The 16,466-nt window shown below is 41.2% G+C and overlaps 1 protein-coding gene across 1 annotated transcript in view; it reads left to right on the forward strand.

The window, feature by feature from the left end:
• ARSF (arylsulfatase F) overlaps nucleotides 1-16,186 on the forward strand; it is a 39,941-nt gene extending 23,755 nt beyond the window's left edge. Inside the window, exons 6-9 of the mRNA XM_021706663.1 lie at nucleotides 197-331; nucleotides 4,055-4,217; nucleotides 11,895-12,019; nucleotides 15,840-16,186. Coding sequence (XP_021562338.1) covers nucleotides 197-331; nucleotides 4,055-4,217; nucleotides 11,895-12,019; nucleotides 15,840-16,186 — 770 coding nt within the window. The remainder of the gene's footprint in view (nucleotides 1-196; nucleotides 332-4,054; nucleotides 4,218-11,894; nucleotides 12,020-15,839) is intronic.
• Nucleotides 16,187-16,466: the final 280 nt, after the last annotated feature.

Consider the following 16,466-nt stretch of genomic DNA (forward strand, 5'->3'; position numbering starts at 1 on the left):
AGTCCTCCCGCCTCTGTCTCCCAAAGTGCTAGGATGACAGGCATGAGCCACAGTACCCAAACTCCTCTGTAGCTTATGAAACAGTAAGGGTCACACCATCCTTGCTTTCCTATGGAAATCTACTCAGTCAACCTATGTGTCTAATATTTCATAATGTCATTATTTTTACCTGTCCCCCTCCTTTTTATTATTCAAGGCAAGATTCTTGGTGCCATCGATGATTTCGGTCTAAAAAACAGCACTCTTGTCTACTTTGCATCAGACCATGGAGGGCATTTGGAGGCTAGATGGGGTCATGCTCAACTTGGTGGATGGAATGGGATATACAAAGGTAAGACGACATCTGGTGATCTGGTCATCTGGTGATGAATAAGCTCTTTTCTACAGTCATTAAAATTGGAGTCCATGACATGAAGAAATGCTACGTGAAAAACTGAAAAAGTCTGTTAAATTTGACTCTTATTAAAATGAATTTCAGGGCCAATATCAAGGATGTTGACCATATTTTTATTATTTGTATAAGTTTTAGTTTCAAGAGGGGCCACGTGCAGGTTTGTTGTATGTTGGTGAGGTTTGGGCTTCTACTGAGTCCATCACCCAAATGGCAGGCAGGGATGGAAATTGATCTTAAATCTGCCAAAATTTCTGTGAAAACTAGCCATGAGAACAGGTGCTATGCTGAAGAAGCAACCAGAAATCTGCTGCCCTGACAATTTAGAAGATTATGAGGTATTAGCACAAAGGGATATCTTTAAGGGATCTTTTAAAAAAATATTGAATATCAGGCCAGGAGCATTGACTCATGCCTGTCATCCAAGCACTTTGGTAGACTGAAGCGGGAGGATCACTTGAGGCCAGGAGTTTGAGACCAGCCTGGATAACATAACAAGACCTTGTCTCTACAAAAAATAAAATTTTTAAATAGCCAGGTGTAGTAGTGTGCGCCTGTATTCCCAGATATTCAGGAGGCTAAGGCAGGAGGATCACCTGAGCCCAACAGGTTGAGGGTGCGATGAGCCATCATCATGCCACTGTGCTCCAGCCTGGGTGACAGAGTAAGAGCCTCTACTCAAAAACAAACAAACAAAAAGGAGCTGAATATCTACTCATTAATTGCATTTCTGAGACTATTGAGAGAAGGTCAAATGAGAAGGAATATGGTAACTAGGGAACAAAGATCAGAAACCAGAGATTCCTTGTCATTAGGGAGTCTTTATTCTCTTCCAAAGATATGGCATAGTGCATAAGTAGCCAAGCCTTCCTCTGATTATACAAATAAACTCACACTGATTTATGTCATGATGCAACATTTAGTCCATGATAACGTGACCATTAGCTACCACATTGGCCTTGTCTATAACATGTATCTTGCTGTTATAAGAATGTTACCTGAGCCGGGCTCAGTGGCTCAGCCTGTAATCCCGCGCCTTTGGGAGGCTGAGCTGAGTGGATTGCCTGAGCCCACGGGTTCGAGACCCACCTGGGCAGCAAGACCTCATCTCTACAATAAATCAAAAAATCAGCCGGGCATGGTAGCACGCACCTGTAATTCCGGCTACTTGGAAGGCTGAGGCGGAAGGATCGCCAGAGCCCAGTAGGTCGAGGCTGCGGTGGCCAGAGCAGCCACTGCACTCCAGTCTGGGTGACAGAGTGAGACTCCAACTCAAAAAAAAAAAGAATGTTACCTGGGCCAGGTGCGGTGACTCACGTCTGTAACCTCAGCATTTTTGCAAGGCCAAGGCAGGAGGATCACTTGAGGCCAGGAGTTCAAGACCAGTCCAGGGAGCATAGCAAGACCATATCTCTACAAAAATCAGAAAATTTAGCCAGGCGTGGTGGCACAGGCCTATAGTCCCAGCTACTTGGGAGGCTGAGGCAAGAGGTTTGCCTGAGCCCAGGAGATCGAAGCTGTGGTGAGCCTTTATTTTGTCACTTTATTGTGTCGGCCTGGGCCACACAGTGAGACCTCAACTCAAAAAAAAGGAAGAGAGAGAGACAGAAAGGAAGGAAGGAAGGAAAGGAGGGATGGAGGGAGGGAGGGAGAGAGAGTAACTAATCTGGAAAATGTTAAGTACATTTTATCATCTGTCTTGAGAGATATTTTTAAGTGTTTTCAAGAGTACAATCCATTGCTATTCATGCAAATACACAGTGTACAATCTTGTATTTTGTAGAAAATTATAATTTTTGTATGAATGAGATGAGGTCCTCACCTCAGTTTGGCAGAGGGTGTGAATGTTTCATCTTTAAGGTCCACAAATTAAAGCATGTGCTTAGAAGACAAAACAAGCCCATAATGGAAATTATTATTAGAGACATTATATTTTTGCCTACAAAAACTTTTTTAAGTCTCAAAAAATTGCAAAAAAAATTTTTTTTAAGGCTGAGTGCAGTAGTTCATGGCTATAATCCCAGTAACTTTTGGAGACTGAGGTAAGAGGATCGCTTGAGGCCAGGAGGCTGAGACTAGCCTGAGCAACATAGTGAGATCTCTTTTATACAAAAAAATTAAAAGTTAGCCAGGTGTGGTGGCATGTGTCTGCTATAGGGGAGGCTGAGGCAGGAGGATCATCTGAGCCCAGGAGGTTGAGGCTACAGTGAACTGTAATTGTGCCACTGACCTCCAGCCTGGGCAACAGAGTGAGACTCCAACTCAAAAAAAATGCAAGGAAAAAATATCTCCATTTTTCAACAGGCTGTAAGTTAAATCCTGCTTTGAGTAATTTAATAAATGAGTAAAATTCATTAGCATGGTAGGATGGTCCTTCCTCCTAATTTTCCCATGGAAATCCTGGTTTGATGCCTATTCTTCTTGTATAATTAATATTCCTTCCTGCTTTCATTCTCAATAATACCCTGATTTGGACAAAAAGTTAGCTATTTTGTTTTCAGGGTGATGGAATTAGTTTTGAACAAAACAGGCAGAAATTATTGCTTTCATGGAGGCTGCAATCTGCTGGAGGGAGGGGCTGCAGAAGTAAAAATAAAATAAATTATAGGATACATTAAAAGAGAGTGGTAAATACAGACAAAAAAGAATAGAAATGAGGATGGAACATTTGGGAATGTTTTATTTCAAATAAAATACCACTCTGAGCATGCCCAGTGTCTTCTGTTCTCAAAATATGCAGGCAAGCCTCATTGAGAAGATTGTTTTGAACAAAGTATACAGAATGTTGAAATTCAAGCAGGTGTATATTTAAGATAGAAGTAATCTAGGTGGAGTGAATAGCCATGTGAATAGAATGCAAAAACCTTATATTAAATATGATTAGTGGTTCCATCAGAAACCCATCTGCAACATATGAAAATATGACTCCATGGATGTGCACTACTGACCCTATCAGGACCCTGCAAGTGGTCAACACTGAGCAAATATTGTCTCCTCTAGATATTAATTTACATTGTGTGACGGGGACCCAAAAAATCCTGAAATTTATTTATAAAAGATTGTATATTCATTCTGACATGTTTAGACTTCAGTCACCTTCAAAGTACTCTCTGTTTGATGCAATACACCTATCAAGATGCTTTTTCCATTGCTCAGAATAGTTTTTGAGCTCGTCCATGTTGACGTCTTTTAGTGCTTTTGCTGTTTTTTGTTTCACCTCTTCTATATTGGCAAAACATTTCCCTCTGAGGACATTTTTCATCCAGAGAAACAAAAAAAAAATTCACTTGGGGTGAGATCAGGTGAATAGGAAGGGTGGAGCACGGGAGTCATGTTGTTTTGGTCCAAAACCTGCTGAACACTCAGTGTGGTGTAGACCGGTATGCTCGTCAATCACCCATCATGAAATGGGCAAAAGCCTTGAAAGAGTCTCCAAAAAATAATTCACTGAAGCCAAACGCAACCTCTCACAACAATGCTAGTTGGTACATGGTTACTGATGGGTTCCTAGTACACTTACCTAGCAGAGAAGCCTGTACTACAAAAGGTTCACCCTCCAATAGATAATTTCAGTTTTGGGGGGGTTCCCCTTTGTAAACATACTTGACACAGTGACTATTTGAACAGACCACCATAATCGAACTTGATCCCATTTCCTTGCAGGTGGAAAGGGCATGGGAGGCTGGGAAGGTGGCATTCGAGTCCCAGGAATTTTCCGGTGGCCAGAAAAGGTACCAGCTGGTCAGAGGATTGAAGAACCTACAAGTTTAATGGATGTCCTTCCAACGCTGGCATCTGTGTCGGGAGCGAGTCTCCCTCAGGACAGGTAATGGAAAGTAGCCTGTTAACCAAAAGCTCCTCCTCCCTCTCTTTCCTTCTGAGAAAAGTCAGAACAAAGAAGACCTGGAATCATCATGTGAAGGTCGGGCCCCTTAGAGTAGGAAGAAGATGTCCCACCCATCAAAAAAGCTTTATTTGATTGTATTTTGACATTTCTCCACAATATTTAGGTAGTTTCACCTTCATATATGGCTGTGTCTTTCCCGAATCAGGTATGTGCCAAAGACCAGTCTTTTTTTGATTGACATAAAATATGCATATATAATTTACCAACTTAACATTTTAAAGTGTACAGTTTAGTGGTAATAAATACATATATAATATGTATATTAATTATATTAATTCATAATATATCATATATTTATATAAAAACATATAACATATTTATTATATCTTAATAGTATTTTATAAATTATAAAATATTTATAAATTTTATGCCTATAAGTATAAAATATAAATATATGAAATATAAATATAAAATTTATAAATTTTAAAAATTGTAAAATTTTTATATTTATGCATATAAATTTATTTTATTTTCTAATATATAAAAGATATTATATATTTATATATCAATTTATAGTTATAATTTAAAATATATGATATATATTTTATATAAACATATTATATATTTTCTTTGTTTTCCCTTAACTCCCCTTTCCTCCCTTCCCAGCCTCTGGTAACCACTAATCTACTTTCTATTTTCTTCTAGCCATTATTCTTTAGCTTTCCCATGTGAGTGAGAACATGTGATATGTGTCTTTCTGTCTCTGTGTTGTTTCACTAAACATAATGGCCACCATGTTCCCATCACGTTGCAGCATATGAGAGACTTTCATTCTTTTTATGGCTGAATCATATTCCATGGTGAATAAGGGGGCACCCCTCCAAAAAAACTTGGAATTATCATTTGGAGAGTGAGCCCCTTGTAGTAAGAAAAATATGCTCCCAGTCATCAAAAAAAGCTCTGGCCTTATTTTAGCCAGTAAAGAGAATTATTCTGGATTTATATATAGATGAACTTGTACATTTTTTATGCTACTTAGTTATTCACATTGAGGCTAAACTTTATTTTATTGTTTCAGGATATTTTAAAAACTTAATTAGATTTTTTTAAGGGATGAAGTCTTGCTGTGTTGTCCATGCTGGAGTGTAGTGGCATGATCGTAGCTCACCACAGCCTCAACCTCCTGTGCTCAAGCGATCCTCCTGCCTCAGCCTCCTGAGTAGCTAGAACTTCAAGTGCACACCACAATGTCTGGCTAAGTTTTGTATCTGTTGTAGAGATGAGAGTCTTGTTATGTGGCTCAGGCTGGTCTCACACTACTGGTCTCAAGTGATCCTCCTGCTTCAGCCTCCAAAGTAGCTAAGACCACAGATCCACAGATATGCACCACCATGCCCAGCTAATTTTTATTTTTTAAATTTTGGGAGAAGCAGAGTCTTGTTAAGTTTCCCAGGCTGATCATCCTTTTTAATGTGAGGACCTTAGATGGACCTTGGAAGTAGTTACCTTTGAGTCCTACTATTCTGGAATTTCTGTCTTCACCAACAGGCTGTTGGGTTATGCAGTGTGGCAGATGTCTTAAAGCAATTATCTTTGCATGTTATAACCAAGAAGCTGGGGATTCTGGGTAGTTTCATTTCTTAATCTCATGATGATTTTTTTTTTTTCTTTTGAGTCGGAGTCTCACTCTGTTGACCAGACTAGAGTGCAGTGGCCGCTCCCAGCCACCGCAGCCTCGACCTGCTGGGCTCCGGTGATCCTTCCGCCTCAGCCTTCCGAGTACCCGGAATTACAGGCGTGCGCTACCACGCCCGGCTAATTTTTTGATTTTAGTGTAGAGATGAGGTCTCGCCTGCCCAGGCATGTCTCGAACCCACAGGCTCAGGCAATTCACTCACCTCAGCCTCCCAAAGGCGCGGGATTACAGGCTGAGCCACCGAGCCCAGCTCTCATGATGATTTTTAAAATATTTTTTCTCTTCTGTATTAGCACCATTGATACCTAATTTATTTTCAGGCAGAAAAATAGATTCTTTATCTAAAGCATTATCCTCAAAATCATAAAATAAAATCTAATATTAGTGAGTTGATATGCATAACGGTTAGCATCAAAAAAATGTTTCTAAATGCTAAAAGGGAAAAATAGGAGATGTCTAATAAGTTATTAATATTTTTTCCATAAAAAAATTTCACAAGGATTTCTAAAATATTTTTCTCTTCTGTATTATGTGGGAGGAGAAAAGAAAATATAAAAATCTATATCTAGTTGGGTGCGGTGGCATAAACTTGACATCTTAGCACTTTGGGAGGCTGAGACAGGAGGATTGCTTGAGTCCAGGAGCTTGAGACCAGCCTGGGCAACATAGTGAGACCTCATCTCTACAAAAAAAAATTTTTTAATTAGCTGGGTGTGGTGGCATGCACCTGTAATCCCAGCTACTTGGGAGGTTGAGGTGGGAGAATCACTTGAGCCCAGATACTGGAGACTGCAGTGAGCCATGATCATGTCCCTGCATTCCAGCCTGGGCAACAGAGTGATACCCTGATTCAAAAAAAACCAAAAAACAACTATATCTAAAAAGAATCTTGAGACCAGATGTTGTGGCTCATGCCTGTAATCCCAGTACTTGGGGAGGCTGAGCTGGTAGGATTGCTTGAGGACAGGAGCTCAAGACCAGCCTGAGCAACATAGCAAGATCCCATCTCTACCAAAAATTGAAAAATGAACTGGGCATGGTGGTACATGCCTGCTATCCCAGCTGAGGCTGAGGCAGAAGGATCGCCTGAGCCCAGAAGGTCAAGGATGAGGTGAGCTATGATCATACCACAGCAGTCCAGCCCAGGTGGCAGAGTGAGTCCCTATCTCTAAATCACTAATTGATTAATTAGAAGGATGAGTTGAGAGACACGAGATTGCAGGCTCACTTGATCAGGGGTTTAGGGATATGATTTGGTCTCCATGGTAACATGCATACTACAGCCATGCTATCCTGTCTATAGCTGTGACTACACTCATCATGAAGTAGTTCCTCGGAGGCTGTGCCATGGTTGTAGTTAAACAGGAAGTGATGGGAAGATCACGTAGATAATGATTGCGCCAGTGGAGAAAGACGCGACCTCTGAGCTTCCCCATCAGGCTGCTGTGCTGAGCTGTCATAACTGATCCTGGTTTGCTTGTCCCAGAACTCTTAATCTGAGCTCATAACTTGGTTAGTATCTTTGGGTTGACCAGTTAGATATGTCTTTGCTACCTAGAAAGTACAAGGGGGGGCCCAAAAACCTGAAATTTATTTATTAAAAATTGTGTACTTACTCTCACATGTTTAAACTTGTCACCTTCAAAGTACTCTCCATTGAATACAATACACCTATCGAGATGCTTTTTCCACTGCTCAGAACAGCTTTTGAACTCGTCAATTTTGATGCCTCTTGAACTTCTCTGCCTTTTTTTGTTTCACCTCTTCCACATGGGCAAAACATTTCCCTTGGAGGACTTTTATCATCCAGGGAAAGAAAAAATTGTCACCTGGGGAGAGATCAGGTGAATATGGAGGGTGGGGCACGGGGGTCATGCTGTTTTGTGTCGAAAACTGCTAAACACTCAGTGCGGTGTGGGCTGGTGCACTCGTAAATCACCTATCATAAAGTGGGCAATCGCTTTGAAAGAAGCTCCAGCCGGGCTCGGTGGCTCAGCCTGTAATCCCGCGCCTTTGAGAGGCTGAGGTGAGTGGATTGCCTGAGCCCGCGGGTTCGAGACCCGCCTGGGCAGGCAAGACCTCATCTCTACAATAAATCAAAAGAATTAGCCGGGCGTGGTAGCGCGCACCTGTAGTTCCAGCTACTTGGAAGGCTGAGGCGGAAGGATCGCCGGAGCCCAGCAGGTCGAGGCTGCGGTGGCCGGGAGCGGCCACTGCACTCCAGTCTGGGCGACAGTGAGACTCCAACTCAAAAAAAAAAAAAAGGAAGCTCCAAAAACTTCACTGAAGCCAAATGCAGCCTCTCACAAAACCACCAGCTAGTTCACGGATGCCAATGAGCTCCTGGAACACTTACCTAGCAAGGGGAGCCTGTACTATAAGGGGCCCACCCTCCAAAAGATAAAACTGAGTTTTAGGAGAGTCCCCCACATTCATCTAACATGTAGAAGCAATCAGAAAATTCACACTATTAGGCTTGTTTTTTATGGCCGAAGGCAGGGACACGAGTCTCTCCCAATGAAAGTAACAACATAAAAAACATCAAATCGGGCTCTCGAAATTTCACCTGTACTAAAATTAAGGATGTTGATATTATAAAAACCAAATCATATTTTTTTTAGTCTTCTCTCAGTCACTTTAGAAACCTAATTACCAAGAACAAAATTTAAGTCGTTGAGCAGGTTAGCATTCTGTGAAGACACCTATAGCTATGTAATTTGTCATTTACATATCAAAGAATTATGACATCACTGTGGGACCTGTAGAAACTCATATATACCTTTGCTAGAAAATCTAGTCAAAGCCACAATCCTGTGACCTTGAAATTTATCAAGGCGAGGATCTCATGGATAATTACAGAATGAATAGTCTGGTGCGTGGTGCTAAAATAATTCGCATGTAAGGACCCTAAGTAACGACGGTCATTAAAGTTTCAGAATGAAATATAATTTTCATCATGATTGAAAAGTCAGCAACATAGTGTAGAAGCGATCACAATCATACACGATGCAAATTCTAGAATATTTTATACCAGTTGAAAGGATGGCCTTCTGAAAAGTGCAGGGAAGTTTACCTAAGTAAGCTCAGGTCTTTTGAAAGAAGAAGCAGTAGATTCTGTTTTGCTTCTGAATATGAGGTCCAACAACTAAGTTCATGAAGTCATCCTAGAAAAAGTGCTCCATACCTCGTTTCTGAATCTTACTACATTGCTGAATCTCGACGTCCTTCCCTTGGGAAGCCATGCACTGATGCCAGCACCTAGTCTGCCTGTCAAAGCAATTTTGCAACTCTTTTTCTGGAATGACCGTCAGAGCTGTCATCATATGACCCTTGATGTCCTGAATGTCATCAAATGTCTTCCTTTCGATATTTCCTTTATCTTCAGGTAAAGAAAAGAGTCACTGGGGGTCAGATCAGGTGAGTAGGCAGGGCGTTCCAATACAGTTTTTGTACAACATAAGCACACGGTGGTAAGTTCGCAAACTTCATGGTCAGACCTCAATGAATATTGACAATAGCTCTGATGGCAATTCCAGAAAAATAGTTCCAAAATTGCTTTGATGGGTGGACTAGGCACTGGCATCAGTGCATAGCTTTCCAAGGAGAGTCCTTCAAAGGTGACTCAGTGAGGACGTATGAAGCACTTTTTCTAGGATGAGTTCACAAAACTACTTGTTGGACCTCATAGGTATATTTTGTAACACACACGCAAAGAGTGGTATGCTAAGAATACTTAACAACTGACTCTCAAAACAAGAGTCCTACTTTGGAGCAGTTGCCAATTTCCCTGGTGTAAATATTCCCACTGCAGCTAATTTCAAACTACAAACATTCTGTCGCTGAACATGGGGTTGGGGAGACATACTGCAATTGATCATCATATGGAATATCTACTCTACAGATACAATAGACCTAAATTACTTCAAGTGCATAGATAACAGTAAAAGGCCAACCAGGTGCGGTGGCTCACGCCTGTAATCCTAGCACTCTGGGAACCTGAGGCAGGAGGACTGCTTGAGCCCTGGAGTTCGAGATCAGACTGGGCAACACAGCGAGACCTTGTCTCTATAAAAATGAAAAATATATACATAGTAAAATATAATCAAATAATTAGGAAACTATGAGTTTTTATTGTGGTGGTGGTTAATGACTGTATATACAATTGTCAAAACTTATTAGCCGGGCTCGGTGACTCAGCCTGTAATCCCGCACCTTTGGGAGACTGAAGTGAGTGGATTGCCTGAGCCCACGGGTTCGAGACCCACCTGGGCAACGTGGCAAGAACTCATCTCTACAATAAATCAAAAATTAGCTGGGTGTGGTAGGGCGTGCCTGTAGTTCCAGCTACTTGGAAGGCTGAGGCAGAAGGATCGCCGGAGCCCAGCAGGTCGAGGCTGAGGTGGCCGGGAGTGGCCACTGCACTCCAGTCTGGGCGACAGAGTGAGACTCCAACTCAAAAAAAACAAAACTTATTGAGCTGTATACCTAAAAAGGTTGAGTTTTGCTGTCGTGTAAATGATATTTCAATAAACACAACAAAACTTGAGGGGAACTAAAAAAATGAAATTATCTTTTAAAGGGTAGGCTTTTAATATTTAGTTTATTTGATTGTAAATTTAAACACACACAGCATACCATGTGTCTAGTCTTTGGTATACAGTTGAAATATAGAATAGAATAGAATGGTGCATTGAGTCCTCAAAATATTTTCTTTTTCAAAAAATTTTAGATTATTCTAGGTTCTTTATTTTCCTCATCTAAATTTTAGAATAAGTTTCTCAGTTTTTACATAGACACTTCTGGGACTTTTCTGAGATTGTATTAAATCTATAGATCAATTTGCAGAAAATTGATGTCATAACAACTTGAGTCTTCTACTCTATAAATGGAGTTTATTTCTCTATTTATTTCTCTTGTTAGATGCTTTGTGGATTTCAGCACATTAATTTTTAACATAAGAAGAGGAATCCCTAAACATTTCAAACTTTTTTAGGCTATAGTAAATGGTACTTTTAAAATAATATAATTTTCAGTTATGTGTTGCTAATATAGAGACATTTTTAAAAGTGGGCCTTGTATGGTGTGATTTTGCTAAACTTACTATACATGCCAATAAGCTTGCAGGTGGTAATCAAAATAAGAAGTTATTTTATCTGAGAATAAACATGGTTTTGTTTGTGATAACTTTTAGAATTATCTAGGATGTGTTATATTTTCTATCACAAGTAAAGTCTCATTATTATTGTTTTCTAACATAAGTTACAAGATATATTTTCTAATATAAAATTAAAAGTAGGCTGGGTATGGTGGCTCACACCTCTAATCCCAGCACTTCGGTAGGCCATGGTGGGAGGACTGCTTGAGCCCAAGAGTTTAAGGCCAACTGGCCAACTTGGCAAGACCTCATCTCTATAAAAAATTTAAAAATTAGCAGGACATGGTGGTGGCACATGGTTGTTGTCCCAGCTACTCTGGAAGCTGAGGCTGAAGGATCACCTGAGCCCAGGAGATCAAGGGTACTGTGAGCCGTGATCGTGCTTCTACACTCCAGCCTGGGCAGCAGAGTGAGACCCTGACTCATAAAATAAATTAAATAAAATAAAATACATGATTTTTTAGCGACTCCATAAAAATTCCTTTCTGAAGTCAGCGATCCTATTGCAGATGAGATGCTGATTTACAAGACCACTATAAATACTGAGCAGCAGACGATCTCTGGGTCCACAACTAAGGTGTTTCCTTCACAGGGGAATGCACTGACACACTCCCCCCACTCATCATTTCTCTGCAAAACCCCAAGTTTCTTCTCTTTCCTGGTAGGGTGTTACCCCCCACAAGCTGGCACGACTTTTCATAAATACCCAGCACGCTGTCTGTCCTCCAATCTTGGGGAGGCCTGAGCATCCTTCAGACAGCCTGGTGGTCAGCTTTCCTTCTCTTCCCTCCGTCTATGTCTGCAGGGTGATTGATGGCCATGACCTCATGCCATTGCTGCGTGGGGACGTCCAACACTCAGAACACGAGTTTTTGTTCCACTACTGTGGCTCCTACCTGCATGCTGTGCGGTGGCATCCCAAAGACAACGGTGAGTTCATTCATTTCCCCTCCTCCGTACTGTCTACCTGGGTCATGTAGGTCCATTCTGATCATTTCTTCCTTGTCTCCATGGATAAGTCCTTTCATGCTAGGGTTGTCACTGAAACTACGAAGGGATCCAAAAGTACCCAGAATTTATTTATGAAAAAAATTGTTTGTTTATTCTGACATGTTTGAACTTCAGTCACCTTCAAAGTACTTTCCGTTTGTTGCAATACACCTATCAAGACACTTTTTCATGACTCAAAACAGTTTTTAAACTCGTCCATTTTCATGTCTTTTGGTGCTTCTGCCATTTTTTTGTTTCACCTCTTCCTCATTGGCAAAACGTTTCTCTTTGAAACAAAAAACAAAAGTCGCTTGGGGAGAGATCGGGTGAATAGAGAGGGTGGGGCACAGGGGTCTCACCATTTTTGGCCAAAAACCGCTGAACACTCAGCATGGTGTGGGCAGGTGCGCTCATTAATCACCTATCATGAAATGGGCAAATGCATTGAAACCATCTCCAAAAAAAATTCACTGAAGCCGAACACAGTGTCTCACAACACCACTAGCTGGTCCACAGATGCCAATGGGTTCCCAGAACACTTACCTAGTGGAGGAAACCTGTACTACAAGGGACCCACCCTCAAAAAGATAATTTCGGGTTTTGGGGGTTCCCCCTCATATATCCTCTTAGAAGAGTTTCTCAGAATGACTCTGTTAGAAAGGCAGGCAGCGGGTAGAGAAGGTGCTAATCAGCTTGATTTAGTTATTTCACATGGTGTACATATATCAAAACATTACATGTGGCTAGACACGGTGGTCCACACCTGAAACCCCAGCACTGGGAGATCGAGGCAGAGGACCACTTGAGCCCAGGAGTTCAAGACCAACCTGGGCAACATAGCAAGACTTCATCTCTACCAAAAAAAAAAAATTGTTTAAAGTGAGCCAGGCAGGGTAGGTGTGGTGGCTCATGTCTATAATCCCAGCACTTTGGGAGGCCAAGGTGAGAGGATTGCCTGCCCCCATGGGTTTGAGACCAGCCTGACCAACTTGGTGAGACCTCATCTCTATAATAAATCAAAAAATTAGCCAGGTGTGGTGACGTGTGCCTGTAGTCCCAGCTACATGGGAAGCTGCCACAGGAAGATCATCTGAGCCCCTGATTTTGAGGCTGTGGTGAGCCATGATCATGCCATTGCCCTCTAGCCCGCATAACAGAGTAAGACCTTGACTCCCCCACCCTCCTAAAAAAAAATCACATTTTATGAGAGAAATGTATGCAATTTTATTTGCCAGTTGCACCTTAATAAGAAAAATAGATTTATAAAATAATTCAAAGGATACAAAACTTTCCACAAAAGACAGGGGGACACTTTTAAGAGATATGCATTTTTAGACTGAGTATAGTGGTTTGTGCCTGTATTCTCAGCATTTCAGGAGGCAAAGGCAGGAGGATTGCTTGAGACCAGGGGTTTGAGACCAGCCTGAGCAACATGGCGAAACCTCACCTCTACAAAAAATCAAAATATAAGCCAGGCATGGTGGCACATGCCTGTAGTCCCAGCTACTTAGGAGGCTGAAGCGAGAGAATCGCTTGAGCCCAAAAGGTTGAGGCTGTGGTGAGAAAGCAGAGCAAGACTCTACCTCTATTAATTAATTACTAAATTAACTAATTTTAAAAATAGCCATGTGTGGTGGTGTGCACCTGTAGTCCCAGCACTTTGGGAGGTCAAGAAGGGAGAATTGTTTGACGCCAGGAGTTTAAGACCAGCCAGGGCAACATGGCAAGAATCAATTTCTACAAAAAATAAAAACTCAGCTGGGTATGGTGGCATGCATCAGTAGTCCTAGCTACTTCGGAGGCTGAGGCAAGAGGATCGCCTGAGCCCAGGAGGTCAAGGCTGCAGTGAGCTGTAACCATGCCACTGCACTCCAGCATGGGCCACAGAGCATGACCCTCTCTTTAAAAAAATAGAAAAACATCTATATACATTTTTAGAAACAGAGTTGATGGCTGCTAGAAAATGAGTGTAAGATTTTACTGGGAAATTATAACGTTCTCTTCTTGTTCTAAAGATGCTAATATTTAGCTCTGACCTGTGGACAGAGAGAAAGATCAGAAATGGTCTTTAGAAGAAGGAAGGAGAAAAAAAGTAAACACATTGGTTGCATGCCTCTAATTTACTTTCTTTTTAAGGTGATAAAATAGTCATTGAATACCTTCTCTGGGCTGACTATTTTGTATGCCTAAATAGTAACATGATAACAATTTCTTTTATAAAACTCAATTCCAGCTGAGCATGGTAGCACATGCCTGTAGTCAGGAGACTGAGATGGGAAGATCGTTTCAGTCCAGCGTCCAGGAATTCAAGGCTGCAGTGAACTATGATCTTACCACTGCACACTAGCCTGGATGTCAAAGCCCAACCCTGTCTGTATCTTAAAAAAAAAGGATAATTAATGAATTAATTATAGGTAGATGAAATATTTAAATATAAAATGTAAAATTCAAAATTTTAGAAAGAAATCTCTTTATGTCTCAGAAATAGGAAGTATTTTTTATGTTTTAAATTAACACATAGTGATTGTACATATTTATGGGACCCTTAGTGACATTTTGATATATATAATGTACAGTGATCAGATCAGGTAATTAGCAAATCTGTCATCTCAGACATTTATCATGCCTTTGTGTTGGGAACATTTAATATCCTCCTTTTTAGCTATTTAAAGCTATATATTATTGTTGACAATAGTTATCCTACTGTGCTATAGAAAACTATAACTTTTTTATTTTATGTATTTACTTATTTATTATTTTTTTGAGTCAGAGTGCCACTCTGTCACCCAAGTTGGAGTGCAGTGGCACAATCACATTTCACCTCAGCCTCGACCTCCTGAGCTTAGGCGATCCTTCTGCCTCAGCCTCTGAGTAGCTGGGAGTACAGGCACACGCCACCACTCCTGGCTAACTTTTTTGATATTTTGTACATATGAGGTCTTCCTATGTTGCCTAGGCTGGTCTCAAACTCCTGAGTTTTTGAGATTCTCTGGCCTCAGTCTCCCAAGATGCTGAGATTATAGGCATGAACCACCATGCCTGGCCTATTCTATCTTGAGACGACATGTCATACTTGTGCACATTCATGGGGTACATAGTGATGATATTGCTGATATTACAATACAGATAATGTATTGTGACCAGGTCAGGATAATTATTATCATCTTACAGTGCTATAAAACACTAAGACTTAAGCAACCCCTTCGGGTCCCCTTCCACTGTGGGAGCTTTTCTGTCCTCTCAGTAAGTCCTACTTTCTTAAAAAACAAAAAAACATCAAGACTTATTTTTCCTATCCAGATGTAATTTTTATTTTTGTCAGAGTCTCACTCTGTCAACCAGGTTGGACCACAGTGGCATAATCATGGCTTACTGCAGACTCAACCTGCTGGACTCAAGTGATCCTGCCACCTCAGCCTCCTGAGTAGCTGAGACTACAGGCACATGCCACCACACATGGCTAATTTTTGTATTTGTTGTAGAAATGAGGACTTGTCAAGTTGCTCAGGCTGGTCTCAAACTCCTGGGCTCAAGCAACCCTCTCACCTCGGCCTCCCAGTGTGCTAAGATGACAGGTATGAACCACTGCTCCTGACTAGTAATTTTGTATCTTTTAACAAATCTTTTTTTGTCACTGCACAGTGCAACTATGTAACCACAAAACTATTTTTACCCCCAAAGCTATGGAAATAAAGAAAAAAAATCTCCATGAAAAAAAACAAATTTTTAAAAAAACCCACAAATCTCCTTTCTTCTCCAGGTGGGGCTGTTTGGAAGGTGCATTATGTGACACCCGTGTTCCAGCCACCGGGAGCCCAAGCCTGCTATGAGATTAAGTTGTGTGAATGCTCTGGAGATCTGGTGACCCATCACCACCCTCCCCTGCTCTTTGACCTCTCCAGGGATCCATCAGAGTCCACACCCCTGACGCCTGAGACAGAGCCTCGGTATGACATGGTGATTAACACGGTGGCCAGTGCCCTGGAGAAACACCAGAAATCCATCATTCCTGTCCAGGAGCAACTGTCAGAGTTAAATCAGGACAGGATACAGCTGAAGCCTTGCTGTGGTGTATTCCCCTTTTGTCTGTGTGACAAGGAAGGGTAACTAGCTCAGCCCTGGAGTAATAATTAAAAAAGTGATTAAAACCAGGCCACCAGTGGCCACCAACTCTGGTGCTTTCAAATTTACAAGGAAAGCATTTGAGAGCCAATAAATTTGTCAGATTATTCAACTCCCATAGGTTGTTTCACTTGCTGCTAGCTTTTTTTCTTCCTGTGGATAAATGTCTATTTGATTTTCTTTATCTTTTTGAGAAGTGCTTAGTTTTAGTTTTAGTTAAAATCCACACACTAGTCGCAGATAACATTTTTGCAGAATTTTTCAT

This window comes from Carlito syrichta, unplaced genomic scaffold (genome assembly GCF_000164805.1).
Source record: "Carlito syrichta isolate Samal-C Ts95f unplaced genomic scaffold, Tarsius_syrichta-2.0.1 Scaffold315840, whole genome shotgun sequence".
NCBI classification, from domain to species: Eukaryota; Metazoa; Chordata; class Mammalia; order Primates; family Tarsiidae; genus Carlito; species Carlito syrichta.